We start from the raw sequence: 15,385 nt of genomic DNA, 5'->3' as shown, positions 1-15,385 counted from the left end.
TGGGGGCCGCGGGCGGGCAGGGTGACGGGGCTGTACGCCCAGCTGCTGCGGGAGCTGGAGGCGGAGGTGGGGGAGCTGCAGCGGGCGCTGGCAGCCCGGGACGAGGCCGTCCTGCGCCGTGACCGCCGTATCCGGCAGCTGGAGCTGGAGAACCGGCAGCTCCAGAGCCACGTCCGCAGCCTGGAGGAGGAGAACGACCTGCTCTCCTCTGGGGACGGCCGCGGGGGACCCTTGGCCACCGCTGCCACCGCCGCCACCGGGACCCTGCTGGCCTCGGGCACCGGCTGCATTGGTAACGGCGGCGGGCGGGCAGGGTGACGGCTGGGTGCCCCCCCGCCATGGGCTGGGAAGGGGACCCAGTTTGTGGGGTGGCACTGGGACAGACGAGGGTGAATGGGGACAGAGGGGTGGAAGGGGACAGGGACAGGCTGGCAGGGCTGCGGGGGACGGAGGGGAGCTGCCTGGTCCCCCCCCTGCCCGGGGACAGGGTCTGTCCCATGGCTGAGCCCCGTCCCCCCCCCCCGTCCCCCCGTCCCCGCAGGCGTCAGTGACAGCAACGTCCAGTTCCTCAAGGGGCTCGTGGGGCTGCTGGAGAGCGCCGCCGCCGCGCAGGTGGGTCTCGGTCCCCGCGGGGTGGGGGTCTGGGGACAGCTCTGCCCCCGTGTCCCCAACCCACGCAGCTCCTCGCCCCACGGAGGCTGGGGACCGGCCTGGCCCCGGCCCCCAGCAGCGCTGGGGCGAGCGAGACACCCCTGCCCGGCCAACCCCCCTCTGTCCCCGCAGGTTGGGGGGCTCCAGCCCTTCTCCGCTCCCAGCCCCGGGGAGCAGGGCTGTGCCCCAGCCGACGTCCCGCGGAGCCCCCCGGCCTGGCGGCTGCGGGCAGGGCTGCCCGGCGGCTTCCCCCCCTGCCTGGGCACCGAGGAGGGGGCCGGCAGCCCGGCCGCGCTCACCGACACCGCCTGCCTCTGGGAGGAGAGCGGGGGGGACACGCTGCCCGACGGCACCCCGCTCTGGGCCTCACCCGTCGAGGTGCGTGGGGGCCGGCCGGGGCTCCCGGGGGTCCCACCGAGGCTCCTGGGGTGCCATTGGGCACAGCGGTGTGGTTGGAGCAGAGGGGACAAAGGGGTTCCCCCAGGGCACAGGAGAGGTGGCCTAGGGGGTCCCCAAGGGATGGAGGGGGCCAGGGTGCCCCAGGGGAGCCCGGGGATGGAGCCGGGGGGGGTCCCCAGGCTCCATCCAGGACCCAGACGAGAGCTCTCCCCCTTGCCGCAGGAGAACGGGAGGCCCAAACTGGAGCTGGTCCCCAACTCGGGGGTCTACATCACCCACCCGCAGCTGGACGACCTCTCGCAGGTCTCCACCGACAAGCCCAAGCTCATGACCCGGCGGCTGCTCGATTACTTCTTCTCGCGGGAGACGCTGGCCCGGTCCTCGGCCACGGGGCAGCGCATCGCCCACAACAACACCACCATGGAGCGGCCCCTCCGCCTGCCCGTGGCCGTGGTCAACGCCATCAAAGGTAGGGGACGGGGTGGGAGCGGGATGGGTTCCCTCGTCCCCTCCCGGCGCCACGTCAGCCACGGTGGTGGGTCAGGAAAGGCCACGGTGCCACCCGTGAACGGGGCCGGGTCCCCCTCCGCCCCGCAGAGTACGTCACCAAGATGTGCGGCCGCGGCTGCAACTTCAACGCCGTCATCAACAGCAAGTGCGGCACGTCCCGGCGGGCCGTCAAGAAGATGGTCGTGAAAACGGAGTGAGCTGAGACCCACGGGACGGCCACGTCCCTCCGGCCATGCCGGGGGCGGGGACGAAGCCCAGAGCCCTCCGGTGCCGCAGGCGGGGAGAGGGGACAGGGAGGGACACGCCGGGGACGGTGGGATCGCGCCCTCGTGCTTACAGAGGGGCTGCGGCTGGAGGATTCACCCTGCAGAGACCGGCTGGCTCAGCCCCACGTCCCCACGGCGGGAGAGCCCACGGCCACGTGTCCCGCTCCCTCCGGCAGCGGGGAGCAGGTGCTGGCAGGGACAAGGGCCGGTCGGAGCAGGGAGATGCCGGCGCCGCGCATCTTACGGCCGGTGCCGGGGTGGGCGTCGCGGTGCCGGGGTTCCCCGGCGCAGGGGGGCAGAGCCAGCGGCCGCGGCCATCCCCGGCGGCAGAGCTGCTCCCGCGCGCGGCGGTGGCTCCACGCATCCAGCCACGGCCCAGGACGGTTTTCCTGTAAATAAGTTCATTTCCAGCGATATCTGGGATTCGTGTAAATAAACCCCACTTTTCTTTCTGCCCGAGAAGGCCGGCAGCTCGCCCCCCCCCCCCCTCCGCAGCCACACCGAGCGTTTCGCTTTCAGCTCTTCGCCGCCGTGGTCGGCTCTTGCTCCACGTCCCGCTGTGGCTGCAGCTGGCACAGCCCCGGTGACGGCGGTGCCCGGCCCAGCGCCACGGCTCGCACCGTGCCGGCTCGGGGAGAGAAAGGACCCTCGGCGGCACACGCTGCACTGGATTTGCCTCTGGTGACTAAATTTATTTAGCAAGGAAAGCTCCCGGCTGGCTCCACACTGGCCAACCAGTTACAGTTAATAAAGTATAACAGATCTGTCACGTAATCCAGAAAACAACCTCGGGCAGTTACAACTAAAAAATAAAGTGGATTTGTTTAATTTAAAAGCTCAAAAATAACAAGCCATATGTTTTTTAAACATGTAGTAAACACAAAAGCAATATAATCTATGATACAATGTACACTATACACAGTGGGGATGGCGGGCAGCACACGGGGGGGGGGCTGAAGTCCCAAAATTCGAAAGGAAACGCCACGTCACTTGGAAACGGAAAAGCGGGGAGAGAGAAATCATCAGAGAGAAAAAAAAAAAAACCACAAAACCTCTCCAGTATTGGAAAAGAAACGTTAGGAGAAAAGGGGGGCAAGAAGATGGGCAGCATCTTATGGAGAAATTAAATAAAGATTAAAAAAAAAAAGCACTCACAATACACAGTGTTCGTAATGGGGAGCGGGGAGCGTAAGGCAACAATCTCCATAGAAAAAAAGGGACCTTCCAAAGGGGGTTATATAGATATTTATAGCTATTTATAGACTTTAAATATAAAGTAGGAATGTGCTGTGGAGCCTTTCCCGGCCTGCCCGCACCGGAGCGTGCAGTCCCCCTCCGTGCCCGGTCCCCTCCGTGCCCGTGGGACGTTTCGCCGGGCTGCGGGCCACCGCCGGGCCACCCCATGGCCCCGGGGATCCGCGGGGAGGATCGGCCCCTCGCACCCTTCAGAAAGGGCTTCTTCCGCGTGGGGGCCCAGGCGGCGTCGGAGGAAGGGCAGGAGGACGTCGCCGAGGGCTCCTCTCCGTGGGCGGCCGCGGGCCGGGGACTCTGGAGCGCTGCGGCGTCGCAGGCTGGTGCCCTCGCAGAGTCTGTCGGCGCAGCCGGGGAGCCGCGGGGCAGCTCCCGGCCCTACAAGTTCTTGGTGACCAGGTGGGTTTTATAGTGCTTCGTCAGGTGGTCGCTCCGCATGAAGCGTTTCTGGCACTGCGCGCACTCGAATCGCTTGTCACCTGCGGGGAAGAGCAGCGGCGGTCAGGGGGTGGCAGCCGGCGTGCCGCAGCCCCGGCAGCACCATCACCGACCTGCTTTTGTCCCCGCATTCCCCTAAACCAGCCACGGTCGGGAGAGCGGGGACCTCCCGGGGCGGCAGCGACACCCCCACGACAGGTCCCCTTTGCAGCCGCTCCACCCCAGCCCCTTCCCACGACACCTCTGTCACCACCATCGCCCGGAGAGCCCCATCACCAGCAGAGACCACCCCCCCACCCCAAAAGTTCTTCAGTCCCCCCCAGTAACTCAAGTCAAATCGCAAGGACAACTCGCGGTGGCCCAAGTCCTCGGCTCAAGCACATCCCCTTGGCTCTTGCAAGGCTGAGGACCCCGCAGGGGCTGGGCCGCGAATTCGGGGGCTGCCCTGGGAGGGAGGGGGCCGCGCCACGGTGCTGAGCCGTGCCCCGCGGGGCCGCAGACCTGTGTGCGTGCGAGCGTGCCGCTGCAGCTCGTCGCTGCGTGTGAAGCGCTTCCCGCAGAAGACCCAGTTGCAGACGAAAGGGCGCTCGCCCGTGTGCAAGCGCACGTGAGCGCGCAGCAGCGAGGTCTTGCGGAAGGTCCTCCCGCACTCGGGGATGTGGCAGATGTGCTTCTTCTTCCCCGGGTCCCCCGGCCTGGCGAGGAAAGCCACGGTTAGCCTTGGAAACGGGTGCCGGTCCCGCAGGGCTGCCCCTCTCCCGCTCCGTGCTCACCTCTTCTCCCCGTCCTTGCAGTTGGGGCAGGTACACGCCATCCGCCGCCTCTTCTCCCCCGGCTGAATCTCTCCAGAGAGCGCTTGCTCCATCTGGAGCTGGATTTGGGTCGGGCTCAGGCCGCTGATGGTCAGGTTGTTGCCGGACACGTTCTGCACAGTCAGCTGCTGCTGGCCTGGGGAGGAAAAGGGGGGGAGTCAGGCTCTGCCCCTCCACTCCCGGGGCAGGGGGTGGGGGGCTGCGCTGCGCCCGCGCGCCGGTGCCCAACGCGTCCGTCCGTGCTCCTCACGTGGGTCCTGCTGAAACCCTCCGGAGGCGGCTGGCCGGAGAAAAGACACCCCCCCCCCCCCCCACGTGCAGGACGGGACACCCCGGGTCTTGACGCCCCCAGCCCCGCATGCAGCACTGCCGCGGCCCCCCCTGCCCCGCCACGTGCTGGTCCCCAAGCGGGGCCGGTAAGTCCCTTTTTTCTGAATATACTGTGCGGTTTTTCAAAGTTTTTGGTTTGACCCTTCGGGGTGGGGAAATGACCAAAGAGGAAACAAAAAAGAAACTTTGAAAAAACGTGCAATATATTGACCAAAAAAACGGGACTTACCCCGGACCCTAAGGGCCGCTCCACGCTCGGGCGCTCACGGAGGCGGCAGCCTGGGCCTTGCACAGCACCCGGCAGCCGTGACGGGGGCTGGAAAGAAGAAGACGGGGTCAGCGTCAGCAAGCGGGATCGCTGCTCTCGGGGCAGCGGGGAAGGAGGAGGAGGAGGAGCGGGATCTGATGGCGGAGCGAAGAAGGGGTGACTACAGAGAGGGAGGATGGGATCGGGGGCGCAGGCAGAGCAAAGCTGCCACCACATCCACCGGGAGGGAAAGCGCGAAGCCGAGGGTTGGGGCAGCCCTTTGGCAGCACTGCGAGAGACACGGCCCCTCGGGAGGCGGGCACGTCCCGGCTGAACCCAGGCCGAGACCCGACCCGACTCGTTTCATTCACGGGCAGCAGCCGGCAGGTCCTACCGGTCCCCTTCGCAGCCGGGGCTGCAGCAAGGCCCCCGCCAGCCTTGCGGCGCGTTGCGGGCAGCAGCGCAGACAGCAGCAACGTCTGCCTGCGGCACCTCCCCGACGCTCACGGCTGGCCCCAGATTTACACGTGAAGCGGCAATTAAAAACCCCCTTAAAAGCAACCCCAACGAGGATGGCGGCCAGCTGCGGAGCACGAAACCGTGCTGGCCCGTGTTTTACGCTGACGCCGTTTAGCCAAGCAAGCAAAAACAGCTCCCGACTGCAAAACCCAGCCGGGACTCCTGCCGGTTCTTGCCGAGAGAGAAACCACCGCACGGCAGCAGGTCTTTCTGGATCAGAAAGGAGATAAACTTCCCTCAGACACGGCCTTCCTCCCCTCGGCTCGCTGGTGGCAGCCCACGTCACTGGGACTGGGCTGGGGAAGGTTTGCCGGGCAGGAGGGGAGGACAGAGCGGCTGCCGGGACGCGTCTCTCCTGGCAGCGGGGAGCTGAGCAGGCGAGGTGGGGGCAGAGGTGCACCAGGGCTGCCCGCGGCTCACAGACCGCTGGCCAGGGCCACGTCTGGCTATTTTTGGCTTAAGGAAGACACTTGTCCCACGGAGGTGAGGGGCTGGGGTTCACTCAGAGGGAATGGCGATGCCTCGCTACAGAGCTTGGAGGAGCGCAGAACTTGTGTGTGCGAAGGCACCTCTCCCGATTCGGCTACCCAAACCAGCAGCCATCACACCCAGCGGACGCAAGGAGACGTCCCGGCCCCGGGACCTGGCGGCGCTATCTGTGATAGGGGCTGCTGGCCCAGAGGTGCTGCAGGAGGGAGGGAAAGCCCCAGTGCACCGCGTCCCTCAGCCTGGCTGGGTCTCCCAGCTCTCCCAAAGACACCCGTCTCGCCCCAAGGACCCGGGCACAGCTCAGCCTTCCCCCCAGCACAGAGCTCAGGAGCAAAGCGAGCCGGTCTGGGCTCTCGGGCAGCCTCAGCCCCTGCGCTCAGACGTGTCCTGCAGCTCGGCACGACCGCACAGCCTGACCCTGCAGGCGGCTGTCTCTGCTAACCGCCCTCCCTGACACAGCTTACCAGGATGGGCTTGGAAACACCCAGCGGAACCACCAAAGAGACACCCTACGGAACACCCGGGGCCTCCTGGAGCGACGGGAGCTAGAGAAGCTGACGGCATTTAACAGTCAGCAACATTCAGCCTCAGGGTACAAGGGATCTGTTTACAAAGCTGCAACAACCCAGTGCTGCTAGCAGGGCGGGGGCTTTCTGTCCTCCGGATCAGGGAGCTGCCTACGTCCTGCTGTCTGTCCCTCCCACCCCCGTCGCAGAGCAGGGCGCAGCCCACCTCCGGTGTTGGTGATGGTGACAGGCACGCCCTGGACTTGGACGCCGTTGATGTTGATGGTCTGCATGGCCTGCGCCGCGGCCGCCAGCTGAGCTGCATTCAAGCTGATGATGCCTCCGGCGGGGGCGATCTTTGGCAGAGTGCGTTCCTTGCGTGTGGCTGGTTTCTTGCCGCTGCCCCCCGTGCCGGAGCTGCGGGACACGGGGCTGCTGCAAGAGGTCCCAGACGAAGCCACCGTCATGGCTGGGGCTTCCTGGAGCAGCACTGTCTGCAGCTCACCCGACGGCGTTTTGAAGTAGACCTGACGGCAGGAGAGAAGAGGAATGAGACCAGCCACTGGTCACCGGGTAGACCCTCCTCCACCACGACGGTCACCCTCCCCACACAACCCAGGAACCTGGGCCTGTGATGAGCCAAAGAGCAGAAGAAGTTGCCCGAGCACCTGAAGACCCTTTGTGGGCCTCCCGAAGAAGGTCCTGGCCTTGCACGGCAGCAAAGGGCTGCTTTGGCTTTGCAGCCTGGTTTCCAAAGGCAACGCTAAAGACACAGTCCTACGGGCTGTGAGCCCCACTCCCCCACCTCCCTCCGTCTCCCAAAAGCTTCTGAGCAGGCTGGCTCATCCCAACCCGAGCCGGTGGCACAGCAGAGGTTGCAAGGACACTGTGCTCCTACAGGTCCTGTAAAAGCAGGTGGCCGGCAAGAGAGGCTTAATAAAGCCCTGCGGAGGGAACAGCTGTGCTCCCAACCCTTCCTAGACATCAGAGAATCCAGGCAAGCGATGCCTAAACTGGATGCCAAGTTGAGGATGTTTGGCGGCTCACAAAACCCTTCAGCTTTTTAAAGCCTGGGTAAGGGCTCAGAGGAGAAACAGGGCAGAGGTACCTTGCAGGAGGACACAGGAGCTGGTACCTGGGTAGGAGTGGGTTCCGTCGTCTGGATCTGGAAGTTCTGGGAGGATTTTTGGGGGACGGTGGGGAGCGTGGCGGAGGCGGCCTGGACCACGCGCAGGGCCTGCTGCGGGATCTGCACCACCTGCGACTCCTGCTTGGGCTGCACCACCTGTACCTGCTGCACCACGGCCGGCTGGCCGGAGCCCGGGCTCTGCACGATGAGCAGGTTGTTGCCCGCCTGGATGATGTTCTCCGCCGTGGTCTCTATTAACACCGTCTCCACCTGCTCGGCCACGGCCACGGCGGCGGGCTGGGCGGGCGACATGGCTTTCTTTCGAGTCTTTTTGCTGGGCTTCGAGGGGCTCTCCGCAAGGATCTGAGCCTGCGCGCCCGGCTCAGCCGTGTTCACCAGGTTGTTCACGGGCAGGGTAAGAGTCACGTTGCTGCCGCCGGCCAACTTGACCACGTTGCTCGTGCCCTGCGCCGGCGAAGCTCCACCCTTCTGCGCCGGAGCCGGTTTAATGGGCACGGGCTTGTGAGAGGAAGAGGAAGGGGTGAGGATCGCTTGATTGGTGCCGGGAATAATCTGGATCTGGTTGGTGAGGTTGGGCTGGACCTGGATGGTCTGTCCCCCCGCAGCCTGGATCTGGGGCACCGCCTGGTACTGGATGTTGGCGGACGAGCGGGTGCCCTTGTTGATGACGGTTGGGTTCTGAATGGCAAAAACCAGCTGCCCCCCGGGGTAGGAGGTGCCGACCTGAGAGCCCTGGATCTGGAAGAGGTTCCCTTTCGACGACAGAATCCCAAAGCTGTTCTTACCGGAGCCCAGAGGGAGCGGAGCAGGTTTGATGGGGACGAGTTTGCGAGGCGTTGGCTGAGGAGGGGCAGGAGGAGTCACGGCGGCTTCCACTGCGGGGGGACCGATCTTGCTACATGTCGCTGCGAGGAGGGCAAGAGGAGACGGCTGGGAGTCCTGGGGAGCCAGGAAGGAGACAGATTAGGTTAGAGACAGGGGCTTGCGCCAAACATCTGGAGAGCGAGTCGGCGAAGGAAAGGGTACGCGCTATCAAAAGCAATCCAGTCCATGTCAATGAGACACCCCTTATTAAGGGAACTGCTTAATTACCCATATCACGTGTGCCTTGAGCTCACCCTACTCACTCTACTTTTAGCCATCAGGATGGCGACTGCCTTTTAATCATGAGCCTACGTTCTTATAAGCTCTATAAAGCTGCAAATACCCTGCAAGTCTGCTGGTATTTACACCCATTACACACACCCTGGGCTGTTTCATGCAGTTTTAAGTCGAAGACCACCTTGTGATATCAGCTGCTAACACAACCCAAGAGGTCCTTAAGGAAAACACAGCGCAGGGAGGAGAAACGAGACTCTGGAAGAGTCGGCGTCGGGGCTGGGAACAAGTCCAGAGCGTGGCTCCCCAGCCTGTCCTGCAACCAGCCCTCTTCCTGACGTGGCAACGCTGGCTACGGCGGAGGCAGGAGGGGCCAAACGATGCAGCGTCTGCTGTCCTGCACCCCAGGACACGTCCCTCCGCCCCAGCGGGGAGCCGGGAGCCCGCCGATGCCCCCGTACTCACCTGGGCAGTGGAGGCGGCCGGCTGCAGGTATTCACTGGGGCTGACGGCAGCAGTCGCAGCCATGCTGTCTCTTGATCTGCAAGGAGGAAGCAGAGACACGGAGGAGTAAGATCAGCAGCAAGAGCCGAGACCACAGCTCCTCGGTGCACCCAGCCCAAGGCCCCGATGCCCGAGGGGCTCTCCCGGCGTCTCCCTGCATCGCCCAAGACGTCACACCTCACCCACATGCCTTCAGTGGGGGGGGGGGGAGTGTTACAAAGGGGCTAGAGAAATCTCATCATCCTCTCCCCGCACTTTCCTTTGCCCTCTGCTCGCCACCAAAGGGAAACGCCAATTACGGCGGACAACCGGCTGCAGCCCTCACCCATCTGCCTGCGCCCCAGCACAGCCCTGACCTGAAGCCACGGCCCCCCCACCGGGCTGAGAGACCAGCGCTGCCCTGCGGAGCCCCCCGCTTCAAAGCGGAAGGCAGGCGTGCCCAGCTAGCCGACGGTCTCCCGGTTCCCAGCTCACGCCGCCTCCCCGCCGCTTGTTTTTCTAACTTTGGGAACCTCAAAGGACGGAGTTTTGGTATAGAATCGTGTTTTTCAAAGCTGGAAAAACATTGTTTCAATTATTTTGGTTATGTTGTCCGTGCTGAGTGTTTGTAAGTCGTTACGTAATTAAAAGGTCGCTTTGGGGAATAAAAAAAAAAGCTGCTGGCGCTGGCTGGCAGCGGAACCTCAGGAGGCTGAGAAAAGCCGCCGGCGAGCGGGGAGGAGAGGGCCGCAGCAGGCGGCACACGAAGGAGAGGAGGCGCCCGCCGGAGCCAGGGCCACGGGGCCTACAGCTTCAACGGGATCTGCATGGCGGGGAGAGGAGAAAGGCGAAGCTACGTCGGAGGAGCCGGTCGCTCGAGGGCCTCGGCAGGCACAGGCGGGCAGGGAGGGCGCAGGGCGAGCGGCCGCGGCTCCTCCGACGGCGCGGTGGGAGCGTGGGACGAGGCAGGGCCACCCCGAGGGGCGAGGGGGAGTCACTGCCCCCGCGGCTTCGCTGCCTTCCTCTCTCGACACTTTCCTTGGGAGTTTGCAATCTCCGATGCTCATCGCTTCTGCTGCCCCGAACGCCGCAGAGCAGTAACACCGAGGCTGAGGCTCTTCTTGCCACCGGGGCAGCTACAACAGTTTCTTTTTAAAGGTTTAATGGGGAGAAGCCAGGGAAAGAGACTCCTAAATCCTCACAATTTGCTAAATCTTTTGTTCTGGACTAGAAAGACATTTCATCCTCGACATTTCCTTTGGCAAATTCCCCCGTCACCCCCATCCAGCAGCCGCTGTATGGCTCGATAGCTTGATAATATTTGCCTAGACAAGGTGCCAGGGAGAACTTGTCTGAGCTCGAACACTCTTTATTATTGCTGCTGACAACGTCCTGACTTCAAATGGGGAATTACGGCCATCTGAGGAGTACGGATGCTTGGGGTTTACTCAGGGCATCTCCGAAAGGCCGCCCTGGCGCAGGCGAGCCGATGGGAAGCCAGCGCTGTGGTATTTACAGAGATGCTTGGACAGCAGGAGCGATGGGAAGCGCTGGCAGAGGACGAGCAGCACGATGAAGATACGAAGTCCCGGATGGCTGACAAACACATCGTACCAGCCAAAAATTAACTGTTGTCTAAACACAGCGAGTGGCTTTTTGCTGCTCGCAGGGACCGGGCGAGAACGGCATCCCAGGCCTGTGGCAGAGCGCTGGTCTCTGGCTCCGAGCAGGTGAAGCGAAGACCTGGCACAGGCGATGCTGCCGTTTAACGACCTCGCGCTCCCGCCCGGGGAGCCACGGGAGACCCAGGGTTGGACGAGGGACTCCGACGGATGGGGAAAACTAGGTGCGGGTTTTGTTTCAAAGGGAGCAAACTCCACGCTCCGCAGCCCGGAGCGGCAAAGGCTCGGCAGCATCACTCGCAACGGAGGCAAGAGGCATCAGCGCAGGCTGGCTGAGGGTGACAGGGCCAGCACCCGACCTCAGAAAGGGCAAACTCGGCCTTGCTTGAAGCAGCATCCGCTGCCAGCACGTGGCTGCAGGAGCCCCGGGCAAAAGGCACGTCTGCATCGGGAAGATAAGGGGGTTCTTTCACTTTGAAACCGTCAGCTAGCAGGGACGGCGCAGGAGGCGTACGCGTTGTTGCTGCCCAATGCAAGGGCCGGTCATCACATCTTACTACAGCTTAAGGCTGGGAGAAAAGTCCTCTAGGTAATCGAGACGCAGTCAACGCTCGCATAAAACCAGGGGTGAGAGCCCTCAGCTCCCCCCGCACCCCTCGGCTGTCCTGCGCAGCATGGACCGAGACAGACGTCTCCTCCCTGGGAACGCCAAGGCTTTCGCCAAACAGAAAGCCGCTAAGAAACCGAGCGATCGGGCCCCGGGCCAAGTCACCAAGGAGCCCGCTTCCCAAAGGCAGGCAGCTCGCCCCTCGCCAGCACAGGCTCCACGGCTCCTCTCGAGGCACCGCGGAGGCTCTTTCACAGCCCTGCCGCGACCGAGCGCATAAATCCCTGGGGAAGAGTCAGGTCAGAGTCCCAGGCGCCTTGGGACGGCATCGCACGGAAATTACTCGCCCCGTTCCTTAGCGAAGGGCATCCATTCCCTTGAAGCCACTCGCTGCCGCTCGCTGTGGCAACCTCCCAGAGATGAAAGCATCAGACGCTCGCACCCAGCGAGCTGGCCTGCGATAAAAGGATGCTTTCTTCCCAGAAAGCCGGGAGCTTGTACGGCTGCCCGAGTTCAATGGCTGCACCCTCCCTTTCAGCAGAATTAGGGCACTGCCGAGGATTAACAGCCCTGACTGCAAATAAGAGCAACGCTGAGCTGGCCAGAAAGAGAGACACATACCAGGAGAGATCCCATTAGCCCGAACAAATAAATAAGGATAATGACTGGGGGAGAAGCCCTGTGTTGCCGCAGTTGCGGTGTAATCCCTCCGCGAGTTTCTCACTTGTACAATTTACGTCCAAGTCCAACAGCGACAGTTTCACATCCTGAGGGTGTAACACGGGTATAAACCCGCGGTGAAAACCAAGCGGGTACCAAAGCACACAGCTTCACTCTCCGGGCTGTTTGCCCAGGACGGAACCGGGAGCAGGACTGTCGCTGCCCGCAGGGAACGTTTCTGGATCTGCCCTGGGGGAAACGGACCCTTCTGAGAGGCAGGAGCTTCCCCCCCCCCCCCAGCACCCTCTCACAGACGTGCACCATGAAACCGTCGCCCGCTCTGCGTTACACGCTTACTCACGCCCCACGAAGAATTTGCTGAGCAGTTCAGGTCCAGTTTGCCCTTCCGTAAACCCCCCAGCCAAGCCTCAAGCGAAAGAGGACTCTCCCTCAAGGCAATTAAAGAGCACTGATTCATAAAATTCGTTTTTCTCTGGCCACCTCCTCTTCCTCCGCTTGTCACAAGTGCAGTTTTGTACGGAAACCGTCTCCCTACAGCCTGGAAACAACAGCCTCCTCACCCCTTGCCTGCCTTCACCCCTGTAAAAGGACAAAGCAACCAAAAACGCAGCGATTTCTGGCTTGAGAACCGTTTCCTCTATTACGTTCCTCAAACGAGCACAACCAGGACTCATTCCTGCCCCAGGACACACGGACCAAGAGCCTCGCGTCCCGACCAACTCTCCAGACGCCCCGAGGTCTCTCCCCCGAGGAGCTCTCGGAGCCCGCCGTGAGCTCACGGCACGCGGGGGAAAAAAAAAAAAATGTCCACGGTGGACTCGAGCGATGGAGCTGTAGGAAGAGAAAACTTACCAACCGCGCCAGCCCATGAGACCCCATGTCCAGCCGGGGGAAACGCCTGCCAGCAGCCAGCTGGACCGCTCACACCAGCACGATTGGTAGGTTTGCTCAGAGACGGCTCCTTCGCTTCTCACAAGAATTTATTTACTTTGGAAACTGTGCCACTATCTTCAATATTCTACAAGAGATATAAAGGGGAGAGATGGTTTTTTTTCCTTCCTAACCGGGACAAGCCCTTCTCCTCGGGGAGCTGCCGGGCAGTCCTCCGCAGGATCTACGGATTCCAGCTCAGCTGAGGAGCCCGGGACAGAGGCAAACCCTGACGGGAAGGTACCTGCCAGTCCTCACAGCCACAACCAACGCCCCGTCCCGCAGCTCGAGCAGCGCAGGCACTTCTACGCAGCTACAAAACTCCCTTTTAGGGGGGGTGGTGGGGTGGTCTGGAAAGTTTTGTATATTTTAGAGCACAATTTCAAGCCCTATCACCACGATATCCTTGTTACCTTCTCACGGCCCCCCTCTGAGAGGGGAAATACCACACCAACTTACAGATGGGGCACAAGCCTTCAGTCCAGGTTCTCCAACTGCAGGGGAGTCTCTGCTCCCCAAAATACCCTTTCCATCTGCCCGATGGATCTTTTTTTGGGGCGGGGGGGGGGGCCACGGGGAGGTGAACGCGATCCTAACTTTCAGCACTCGGTTTAAGCCAATTGACACACCTGATCCGAGTTGCCGGGGTTTTAATTAGCACCTTGAACGTGAAGGTGAACCAGAGTCCCCTAAAATCCATGAAAGACCTCGGCAACTGCAAAAAACCGCTCGGGATTACGAAGCTAAGCACAGTCATGGGGAAAAAAAAACCCATGCCAATGGTAGCAGCCCCATGTGTTTGTCAGAGCCACAAGCAAATATTCAAAGTCGGGCAGAAAGGAGCTCAAACACCTGCATATTTACATATTAACAGCAGGAAATCAAGCGATGTCTTAGAATAAACTGGCCGGGATTTCTGTTGTTGTTGTTTTAACTCCTGGTCTGACTCCGACACGCCTGTGACAGCGCAGGCGTTACAGCCACTTGCCAAGATCAGTTTGTTTTCTCCTTCCTTGATGCTGGGGGGGAAATTCCCTGGCGCTCTGGCTGCATGTGAGGAGGAGGAAGAGGAGAAGCAGCTAAAATAAAGGGAGCCAGGACGGCCAGGCTGCCAAGGATGCACAGGCACTCTGCGGAAGGACTGGCCTCGGGGAGGAGGGTGCAGCTCCTCGCTCTGCACATACAAGGAAGGAGAGGTTTTGAGGCGCGGGAGCAAGCGGATCGCGGGGCACCCTCGAGCGGCGGCTCCCCCAGAGCGACGAGAGGCCCTGGTGGAAACTTCCAGCAGCGTCGATCCGTGGCTCCCTGAGCGGCCGAGATCCTGTTGCGCTGCACAGCCCCAGGGACCAGAAATAACCGCCTCCGTCCTTATCCCCCCCCCCCCCCCCCCGCCGCACCCCCAGCCCCGGGACGGGCTCCCCCAGCTCTGCCCTGCCCTGCAGCACCCCCCCTCTGCCCCGTACGGCCAGTGCCCGAGGGGAACGAGCCCGAATCCCTCTCCGCATCCCGGGGGCCAGAACAGGGTAGGGCCGAAACGCCCTTCCCCGCACAGCTCCCCCCCCCCCCGCCCCCAAACCCACACAGCAGCACCCCACCTACTCCGCACCCCTCCAGCTCCCCCCAACCCCACGCACCCCTCCCCAAGAACTGGGGCAGCTTCCCCCCCCACCGGATCCCAGCCGCAGCACCCCACCCCGCTGGGCAACGCGCCCCCTCCACGCCCCCACGCGTGGGGGGCTCCCAGGCTCGGGCACCCCCTGCGCCCGCTCCCCGCGACCCGGGCACCCCGGCACGGGCACCCCCATCCCCAAGGACCCTCGCAGCACCCCCCGGTGCCCCCCGGGCACCCCCCGACAGGGCCGCCCTGCACGGACGCACCTCCGCCCCCCGAGCCGGGCACCCCTCGGAGCGCGGGGCGGCCCCGGGGGGGGGGGGACCCCTACCACCGCCTGGGCACCCCCGGGCCCCCGCCGCCACGTACCGGGGTACCCCCCGCCCGCGGCCCGGCACCCCCCCCCCCCCGCCCCGGCCGCGGGGCCGCCCCGCCCGGCCCCTCCCGGCGGCGGCGGCGGCGGCGGTCCCCGGGGAGGCGGGCCGAGGTGGCGGGCCCGCCCCCGACCGGGCCCCGGCCCCGGAAGCGCCGCCCGCCCGCCCGCCCGGCGCTCGGGGAGGGCGGGCCGGGGAGGCCGCACGCCCCTTCCGGGCCCGGCGCTACTGGCGCTGCCGCCCCCCGCGCCGCCGCCCCCCGCTCCAGCGCGCCCGCCCCCGCCGCGGGCCCGCACAGACCGGCCGGAGCGGCGACGGCGGCGGCGGCTCCGACCCCCTCACGGCGCCATCTTCCTCCTCCGGGGCCGCTCGGGCACCGCCCTAGGTGACCCGCCCCCTCGGCGGCCTCT

The 15,385-nt window shown here is 63.7% G+C and overlaps 2 protein-coding genes across 10 annotated transcripts; one reads left to right on the top strand and one right to left on the bottom strand.

Annotated features, from left to right (window-relative positions):
- Positions 1 to 3: 3 nt before the first annotated feature.
- Positions 4 to 2,661, top strand: LOC143169198 (uncharacterized; the record flags this gene model as incomplete). The annotated part of the gene is made up of 5 exons (XM_076356475.1): positions 4 to 292; positions 542 to 612; positions 784 to 1,029; positions 1,273 to 1,519; positions 1,648 to 2,661. Coding segments are annotated over 5 exons (963 nt in total), but the record flags the coding sequence as incomplete, so codon positions are not given.
- Positions 2,494 to 15,333, bottom strand: SP2 (Sp2 transcription factor). Of its 9 annotated transcripts, none has more exons than XM_076356663.1 (9): positions 14,868 to 14,898; positions 13,854 to 14,036; positions 12,912 to 13,077; positions 9,132 to 9,207; positions 7,527 to 8,507; positions 6,645 to 6,945; positions 4,289 to 4,463; positions 4,017 to 4,210; positions 2,494 to 3,556 (listed from the first exon to the last, which is right to left on the bottom strand). In XM_076356663.1, the coding sequence occupies exons 4-9, from the start codon at positions 9,192 to 9,194 to the stop codon at positions 3,456 to 3,458; spliced, it is 1,815 nt and encodes a 604-aa protein (XP_076212778.1). In that variant the 5' UTR covers positions 9,195 to 9,207; positions 12,912 to 13,077; positions 13,854 to 14,036; positions 14,868 to 14,898; the 3' UTR covers positions 2,494 to 3,455. The 9 variants fall into 9 exon arrangements, with proteins under 9 accessions (XP_076212778.1, XP_076212777.1, XP_076212779.1 ...); XM_076356662.1 differs by lacking the exon at positions 14,868 to 14,898 and adding an exon at positions 14,174 to 14,324; XM_076356664.1 differs by lacking the exons at positions 13,854 to 14,036; positions 14,868 to 14,898 and adding an exon at positions 15,276 to 15,322.
- Positions 15,334 to 15,385: the final 52 nt, after the last annotated feature.

Source organism: Aptenodytes patagonicus, chromosome 20 (assembly GCF_965638725.1).
Source record: "Aptenodytes patagonicus chromosome 20, bAptPat1.pri.cur, whole genome shotgun sequence".
Taxonomy (NCBI): domain Eukaryota; kingdom Metazoa; phylum Chordata; class Aves; order Sphenisciformes; family Spheniscidae; genus Aptenodytes; species Aptenodytes patagonicus.
The sequence above is the reverse complement of the archived record's forward strand: the minus strand, read 5'-3'. Positions and strand labels throughout refer to the sequence as shown.